Source organism: Euphorbia lathyris, chromosome 5, assembly GCF_963576675.1.
Source record: "Euphorbia lathyris chromosome 5, ddEupLath1.1, whole genome shotgun sequence".
NCBI lineage: Eukaryota > Viridiplantae > Streptophyta > Magnoliopsida > Malpighiales > Euphorbiaceae > Euphorbia > Euphorbia lathyris.
In genome coordinates, this window is record NC_088914.1 from 24,930,331 (window position 1) to 24,938,714 (window position 8,384).

General features: G+C 35.5%; 1 protein-coding gene across 2 annotated transcripts; it reads left to right on the forward strand.

Annotated features, from left to right (window-relative positions):
- Positions 1 to 384: 384 nt before the first annotated feature.
- On the forward strand, positions 385 to 7,902 carry LOC136228765 (uncharacterized). 2 transcript variants are annotated; one of them, XM_066017244.1, is made up of 19 exons: positions 385 to 468; positions 815 to 1,337; positions 1,705 to 1,905; positions 2,292 to 2,375; positions 2,523 to 2,582; positions 3,303 to 3,347; positions 4,290 to 4,489; positions 4,603 to 5,103; positions 5,221 to 5,317; positions 5,410 to 5,586; positions 5,664 to 5,753; positions 5,956 to 6,018; positions 6,150 to 6,224; positions 6,456 to 6,506; positions 6,728 to 6,805; positions 6,886 to 7,020; positions 7,091 to 7,198; positions 7,303 to 7,368; positions 7,452 to 7,902. In XM_066017244.1, exons 2-19 carry the CDS (start codon positions 951 to 953, stop codon positions 7,524 to 7,526), a joined length of 2,493 nt encoding a protein of 830 aa, XP_065873316.1. In that variant the 5' UTR covers positions 385 to 468; positions 815 to 950; the 3' UTR covers positions 7,527 to 7,902. The 2 variants fall into 2 exon arrangements, with proteins under 2 accessions (XP_065873316.1, XP_065873315.1); XM_066017243.1 differs by having other exon boundaries at positions 408 to 570.
- The last annotated feature ends 482 nt before the right edge of the window (positions 7,903 to 8,384 follow it).

An 8,384-nucleotide genomic window follows, 5' to 3' on the forward strand; every position in this document is an offset into this window, starting at 1 on the left:
CCTGCCTATAGACAATGGGTACGCTGCAAACGCCCCAAATCACAACATCGCCGTTATTTTGTACAAAGCCACTCACTAAATTATATTTATAAGGTATGATTTTGTCAAATTCAATTGAAACATATTAACCATTCTTACTAAATATGCTTAATCATAATATTTGGGAATTAGATAAACTTCAAAAGTATTTTTATTCTAGTAGTAAGAATGGCCTACAAATATTGTATTTAAATTAAAACTAAAAGAAATGAATATTCCTATTAGTTTAGTTTATATATGAAAAGATGAATACTTTTTAGTTAGTATGATTTAATTAAAAACAAACCATAAAGAAAGGATCATAATTTTTTTAATTAATTTATAGAAGAAAAAAAAAAGACAAAAGAAAAAGAAAGTGAGTTGTTTATTCCTATTCTCCAGTGAAAAAACCATAGTTTGCTCAGACACAACATCTCCCTTCTCATATGTGTAAGCCCCTTCTCCATTCTTGCTCAACTTTTTTCTATATTTAGCAACTTTCTTTTTCCCTTTCTCTTTCTCCCTCAACCATACCCTGAAGATTGAAACAAGGTATGCATTATCATTCTTCAATTTTTCACATTTACTTACCAATTTCTACCATTTGATTGATCTTGAATTTGAGAAACTATGCCAATCATATCTTTTTTTATGGTTTTTATCCTAGCATTTTCAGATGATACTCTCTGCAATTAATGTTTCGTTTTCTTTTCTGGGTTTCATATTCACATTCAGATTCTGAAGTTTATGTAATAAAGGAATAATCTTTTTGATTTATTGGATGGATACTTTATAGGAGGTGTTATCATTCTTCCGAGAAATCCCATTTCGTATCTGGTTTGTGAATTTGTGATGATGGGTTGGAGCTTTTGTTGTGTGATTGAGAATGGGGAATTTTGCAGAATGAGCTAAGTGTGTGTTTTCATGAATGAATGACTATGGATACAAAGGAAGATGCTGAACCACAGGAAGATAGGGAAAGAACTGAGCAGCAGCAGCAGCAGCAGCAGCCACAATCACCATATGTGGTGTTACAACATGTTACAGATGAGGCATTTAAATTGGCTGGAGGAGATGGTGGTCATAATGCCTATCTAGGTGATCAACCTCTTCAGCCAGTGCCTCCCATGCATCGCCGTTGTCAGAGTGAAACTTTGACCCCAGGACATACCCGTAACAGTAGTTTTCAGAAACTCAAAACTCAGATGCAAAAGGCTTGGCCATGGGGCGGAAGTTCCAGGGATCAAGATTATTGCTTCAATCCCGAGGTCTTGGCTAACCAGAAACGTCTCTGGTACCAGCTTCATTCCAAAACTCTGGTACTTTATCTATTTGTTTTAAGTTTTTTGTGTTCCTTTCCTTTCCTTTTAGTGCAAGACTTCAGTTAATTTCTCAAATTGCTTAGATTAGAGTAATTGAAGTTGGGATAGATGTATGTTGCTCAGTTTCAGTTTTGTTTCCTGTTATATTTTCTATATGATTGCATATGTCAGCATTATCGGGCATTAGTACCACCAGTCAGTTTATCGAGCAGTAGTATAATTGAAGTGCAGATTATGTGAATGGATTGTGCAAAATGATCATTGGTGGTTTGTTCTTTGTTTCAAAGCTAATTATGCTAACTTATACTTGACTGTGACATTCGTGGCGCAGTTTTTTTTTACTCATATGAGGTTCTTGCTGTAGGATCATACGAAATTTAAGGAGGCTGGTTCGCTGTATGAACACTTTGTTATCGTTGGGCTTCATCCTGACACCAATCTCGAGGCTGTGGAGGATGTTTTTGCAAGAAGGAAGAAGTGGGAGTTCGAGGCATCAAAATCTGATATTGTAGCATTCAAAAAACTGCAGTCTCAGGGGCCTAAATTTCCTTTAATGGAACCTCAGGTTAACCGATGATTATTACTTCAATAGACCATTTTACTGTTGTCATCACGTCACATGTTAATCCAACGCAATTCATTGTTAATTTGCTGCTTAGGTTGAAAGCATCCGACAACTTGTCTTATGATTGTTTGGAGACATAAAATTGCTTAACTTTGCCATCTAGTATGCTGCTTTATCCTTGTAGATTTCAAGGCATTTTGGGTTCTTAATGGAAAAAATAAATATTCAAATTCTGCTTGTATTTTCTATGAGATATAATTTACAATAGCTCTACCTCGTGTTGTACAGCATTGATTTTGTGGGATGTAGAGTTCCTTTAAGCACATTTAGCTGATGAATCTGATTTTCTTTCAATGACCTTATAATTATTTTTTTCTGTGCTACAGATACTTTTCAAATACCCTCCTGGGAAGAGATTACATTTGCGCCTGAAGGATTTATGTTCCTTCTGTTTTCCTGAAGGTGTTAAGGTTTGATTCCACTAATTACGTGAAGTAGAGGACTTATCCACCAAATAACAGTCTTGAATATGTTTACTTGGTCAATTTGCTTTGTTATTATTAAGATGCTGATAATCTGTATTTTTTTTTTCTTTTCGTGAACTCTCGTTTGTACAGACACGGTTGTTAGAGAGGACACCATCTTTAAGTGAATTAAGTGAACTTATTTTTGGGCAGGTATGAGAAACTAACACCTCACTGTGGTTAGAGTTAACATTGCTTTTGCTGTCTGCAAATCTTACAAATTCCTGATGTTCTTCTGTATTATTGAAACGCTTATTTTATAAGGTAGAGAGATTATTAATAACTCTTTATCCCCATTTGTTATCTATGCTTGACAAACTATCTACAATAACGCAAAGAGGTTCGACAATTGTATTTTTTTTTTTTTTTATGTTTGTTCTTTAATCATTTTTCTATGTTGCAAAAAGTTTAAACTTTTGGTAGAAGAACCAAAGAACTTAAAATAATTTGCATTGCTATATTGTAAAAATATTTACCTTAAATGTGTTACGGAATCACATATGCATAATTTCTTTGCTTTCAAAAAGTTTCTTTATGAAAAAAATGGTATACACTGCATACTGGGTGGGGGATATTACCCTATATCGGAACAGGGAAAGATACTGGACGGAGCTGTACTTTTCACAGCTTGGCCAGGATGAGATGTGAGACGAGGTTCTTCAACCATTACTTTTGTGTACAACATGCATTCCTGGCAGTGCCAGATTGACATGTTCAAGTTGCGGTTCTATCATATTTGGTTTTCAGGATGTAGGCCATAATTTCTTTGTTGTTTCGATGCATATGTGTAATTAGCTATATTTACTTACGAACTTTAGCTATATTCAATTCGAGAAATAATATTTGCATTATTGACCTTTTATTCGGTTGCAGGAGCACATGGGCAGGGATGATTTAGCATTTATATTTTCATTAAAGGTAATTACAAAGTTGTCTCAGTTATACTTCATATTCATGTTAGCACTTCGTGACTTCTATTGAATTTGACTTGTTATTAGCCATTTCTGTTTTTATAACTTATCCAAACTTCTGGTTTATCTATGGATGCAATATTTGTGGACACAATCTTTTTTTTTCTTTTCGTACTTCTTACTTAATTGATGCTTGCCTAAAAAAATGTGGTATGCATTTGCAATTATTATATAACAAATGAGCTTTGAATTCTAAGGTCCGTAAGATTTTTATTTTTATTTTATGATTAGTTTTTTTTTTTTTTTTTTTTTTTTTGTGTGAGGGCGAGCCTTGGCGCAACAGTAAAACGTTGTTGTCGTGTGACCAGAGGTCACGGGTTCGAGTCTTAGGAGCGGCCTCTTGCCAATTAAATTGGCAAGGGAAGGCTTGCCCCCAATACACCCTTGTGGTGGGACCCCTCCCCGGACCCTCGCTCAGCGGGGACGCGTAATGCGACCGGGCCGCCCTTTTTTTTTTTTTTTATTAGTTTTTTTGTGCGTTTGTGCAATATGTCCTCTATGAGGATTTAATAATGTATTTGCTAATGATGTTCGAATGAGGCCTAAAGTTCTGGTTCCATCCTCTTGAAGGAATTTTCACATTTCATTCTCACTCTTTAAGTGATATCTGTTCTGTCTTGAGAATAAAAGCACTAATGTATTTCACTTCTTCAGGACGAATTTATTGCTTGTTCGTTTTCAATTATTATGTATGTCCTAACAAACTCATAGAATGATAGAAGTGTCAGTTATCTCTGCATCTTTGCATGGCTTCATTAAAAGGTTTGTAGTTGTTCAAAGGAATCACTGATCTTAATTGTATACTGGAATTATTTCAGTTTTTTGGTTCGATCATCTGAAATACAAGGATTTGTTGGTTACTTAATATATTATTTGTGCACTTGATCAGGTGGCAGATAACGATACCCTTTATGGGGTTTGCTTACATGTAACAGAAGCTATTCAAAGGTCGCCTAGTATTCTGGGGAACGTGGCACCCCTACGACCTCCAACAGGACAAAGCTGCCGCTTTTTGGTTTCTGCACCTCGTTGCTACTGTTTGCTAACTAGAGTTCCTTTCTTTGAGTTGCACTTTGAGATGCTGAACAGGTCAATCTTAATGTTATTCGATATGAAAAAATAGTATTACTCATTTGTGAACCAAAAAGTTCAACCTTTTCAGCATAGTTTCAGTATAACTGACTCAATTTACTTTGTTGCAGTATCATTGCACAGGAGCGATTAAATAGGGCAACACAGTTTGCTAGCGAAGTGTTGCCGAGTTGTGTCCCTCCAGCACCCAAACCACATGATCAAATGAATTCAAATGATTTATACAATGATAAAGACTCTGGTTTTGATTGGACAGCTTCTGCAATACCTATTGACAATGCAGTGGCTCTTGCTGCTGCTGCTGCTGGAATGGTACCGGATGTTGAGATCCCAAATTTATCACCAAAAACATATGAATCTAATTCTCCTGAAAGTGCTACTATTAGTGATGCTTCAGATTTGAGTCACCTAAGGGAAGTAGATAAGGATGATAGGAAGAATGCGCATGATTTTGATGATTGTGCTTCCGAGTCATCAGAAGCACGTTCTGATGCCTTGGAAAGAATGGATGGAAGCTACGAAAACAGCCTTGCCTCTACAGATATTGGGGTATGTAGCTGTTCTAGGAGCGACAAATTGGAGCGCCTAGGAAGTTTTGACTCCATATTCAGGTAGTATCATCAGTCAACTTTGTTGCTTAGTCTGAATTTGAAAAATGCCTGTTCGATTATTTCTCGATTATCTCTTTCACCATTCAATTTCAGTAATATATTGTCATATTTTGGCAGTCCAGCTAGAAGCATTGGATCAGTGGATGATGACGAAGAACTTTATGCAAATTGTGAAAAAGATTTGGATGATGATTTAATAATGGGATGGGCTAGGGTTAGTTTACAATTGCTTACCTCTTTCTTTATTCATGTATTTCTTTGTATATGTGATACGTTAATATATATCATTTTCTTATGGGTGAATAGGAACACAAGAATGAGCCGCTACAGATAGTTTGCGGGTATCATTCCATGGCCCTTCCCGAACGAGGAAGTGAAGTAGTTTATCAGCCTCTTGAACACCTGCAAGCTATCAAGTATAGGCGGCCTACAGCTTCTGGGCTTCACTTTGCTCAGTTTTCTGAAAACGGTGTAAATTCTGAGGTACTTCATGTTTACTGCTCATTTCTCATCTATAACTCTTGATATGTTCTCTGACGACTTCTGATTTCGGTTAAAAGGTCAACTTAAGGTTAGCTTCTGCTGAGGAAGCTCATGCTCTCTCAATATGGACGACCGCAACTATATGTCGAGTTCTTTCACTTGAAAATGTAATATTTCTATTCATTGGATTGATATTTTGTTTTCAGCTTTCTCTTTGAAATGGTCTTTTAGTTTAGTTCTGTTGTTGCGATAAACTTTCTCCATACTAGATTCTTTGAGTCTTGTTTGTATTCATTTTTCTATTTACATCTTTCGGTCATAAGGAAAAGTAGGCAGTCCGAAGCCTGACAGTTGTTTTTTTCTCTCCAGATTTTGACAATACTTACAGGAGTATTATTGGAGAAACAACTGGTGGTTGTGTGCCCAAACCTGGTGAGTTGATACTGCCATGAAAAAAATCTGTCTGCCGATTATGTTTCTATATCAGTTCCATATATGCAGCTTTCTTGCTGGCTCCTTTTCAAATTGGCTTTTGTCTCAAACTTAAATTTCAATCTATGCAGGGTGTTCTATCTGCTGTAGTCTTATCTGTTGTTCCCATGATTCGGCCGTTTCAATGGCAGAGTTTATTTCTTCCAGTGAGTTAAATAGTAATTATACACCAATGATTTTGTTCTGAGTCATCGGGAACATTACAAATTTTCGCTATTTTAAAGTTGAAAATTTGTAGTGTTTCTCATATACAGCAAAATATACGGTGCTTTCTGTTTTGAGTGTCCAATCAACATTGTGGTGATTGCATTTTTAACATGAATTTTGCTGAGATTCCACTAGTATGATATTCTGCTAAATTCTCTATTTTGCTATAGGTTCTACCTGGAAAAATGCTCGATTTTCTTGACGCTCCAGTTCCATATATTGTGAGTTTCACTTGTTTTAGCTTTTAGTTGGCAGTATGTCACAAGTTTTGTGGATAACACTGCTTTTAGGCTGTTATTTAGCCAGAATAAAGATCTCAAAATTGGAAAGTCTGCTTGTTTTTCGATAGAAAAGAAACAAAAACCAGCAGAACTTCCAATTAAAATCCGCAGTTGGGAACATATGAGCATTTCCGGATAATACTACTGCATTCATTTTGCAGGTTGGCATACAACAAAAGCCAGAGGACTTGAAGATGAGAACATTTAATCTTGTCCATGTGAATGTGCTAAAGAATCAGGTTTGTTGGGTCTTGGGAGTTATTTTTATCTTTTCTATATATTCTCCCTTATTCTTAATGTGTCCTTTTTCCGAATTCAGGTGAAAATGTGTCATTTGCCAGCACTTCCACGGTACAAAGAGCTTGTTTCTCGACTTTCGCCTTTTCATGCTAGACTGTCTTTTGAAAGTGGGATAGCTAAAAAGCTTCCTGTATATAGATGCAATGAAGTTCAGGTATTACTGTATGCAGTATTTTTCTTGTCTCCACTGCCATTGTAAATAATATTTGCTATATTACTGTCAGGCGGAAGCTGCAACCAATTTCTTGGCCGTCTTGAGACAGTACTTGGAGTCAATTTGTTCCGACTTGAGATCCCATACAATAACTAGTGTACAATCAAACAATGATAGGGTCAGAAAAAACTGAAGTTATCATTTTCTATTTTTACCTGTTTAGGAAATGCATCTCCTAGCTTTGCATATGTATTTGACATGTATCTTTGGTTTTTGTTTCAGGTATGTTTACTTCTTAAAGATAGCTTTATCGACTCCTTTCCTGTTAGAGACCGGCCGTTTATTAAGGTAATTTAAACTCAACATTCTTTTCCATGCTTGTTTAAATATTTGGCAAATGACGCTTGCCGTTTATGTCTTGTGTTCTGCAGTTTTTCGTAGACACACAATTGTTTGCTGTTTTATCGGACAATCGGTTGTCTAGCTTCGAGAGTGGGATAAACTAACTTCATTCCATTTTAAGCTCAATGTATCAACTCAAAACTGTAAAGTGTTAACTGATGTAGTGTGGAAGAATGACAGCTTCGACTCTACGGAATTTTTTCGGTCATCGAGCCATTAACCGTGAAACTGAAGGTTTGCAAAAAGGGAATTTGTAACATAGCCATATAGCAATAATTGCAGATGCCTTGTATTTGAAATAGAAATTGAAGTGTAGGAGGAGAGACCATGATCCCAATCTTTTGCAGGGGTTGTGGTGATGTTAGAGCTCTTGTAAATGACAATAGCATAATAAACATTTTCCACATGGATTATTTGTTCCACTGTCTGTGTGGTAGATTAACTTTAGATGTGATTTGGAATTGAATACACATTTATTTTGCCAGGAACTTCTTGTTGAAAGCTAGAATTCAACATAGATGAAAAATGTCTTACTAATCTGTAGAAAATAAATATAAAGTATGTTGTGGACGCCTTTGTGGGTTAGTGTTGGTTTTTTTTATGCGTAAAAGAGAAAAGAAAGAAGACAGAAAATTATATACACAAAAATATTTGAGAATCATCTATATTTTTAATATGGAAGGGAAAAGATACAAATTACTCATTCATAGTTGTATGCAGTTATTTATACTAACTAATTGAAAGAAAAATCTGCCTATAAAATATCTTCTAAAAATCAATAAAAAAATTCTAACTAAATCTAGACTCTTTCAATCATTTATTTAGCAACCTTAAAATTCAAATAATAACACTTCTCCTTGAATTTATAGGTGCTGAAATTTATTAAAAAGACTATGATTTGACATAAACCATGGTCATGAACAATTTATTGTCGTTGGCATTTACATAGGCATGATTATGGA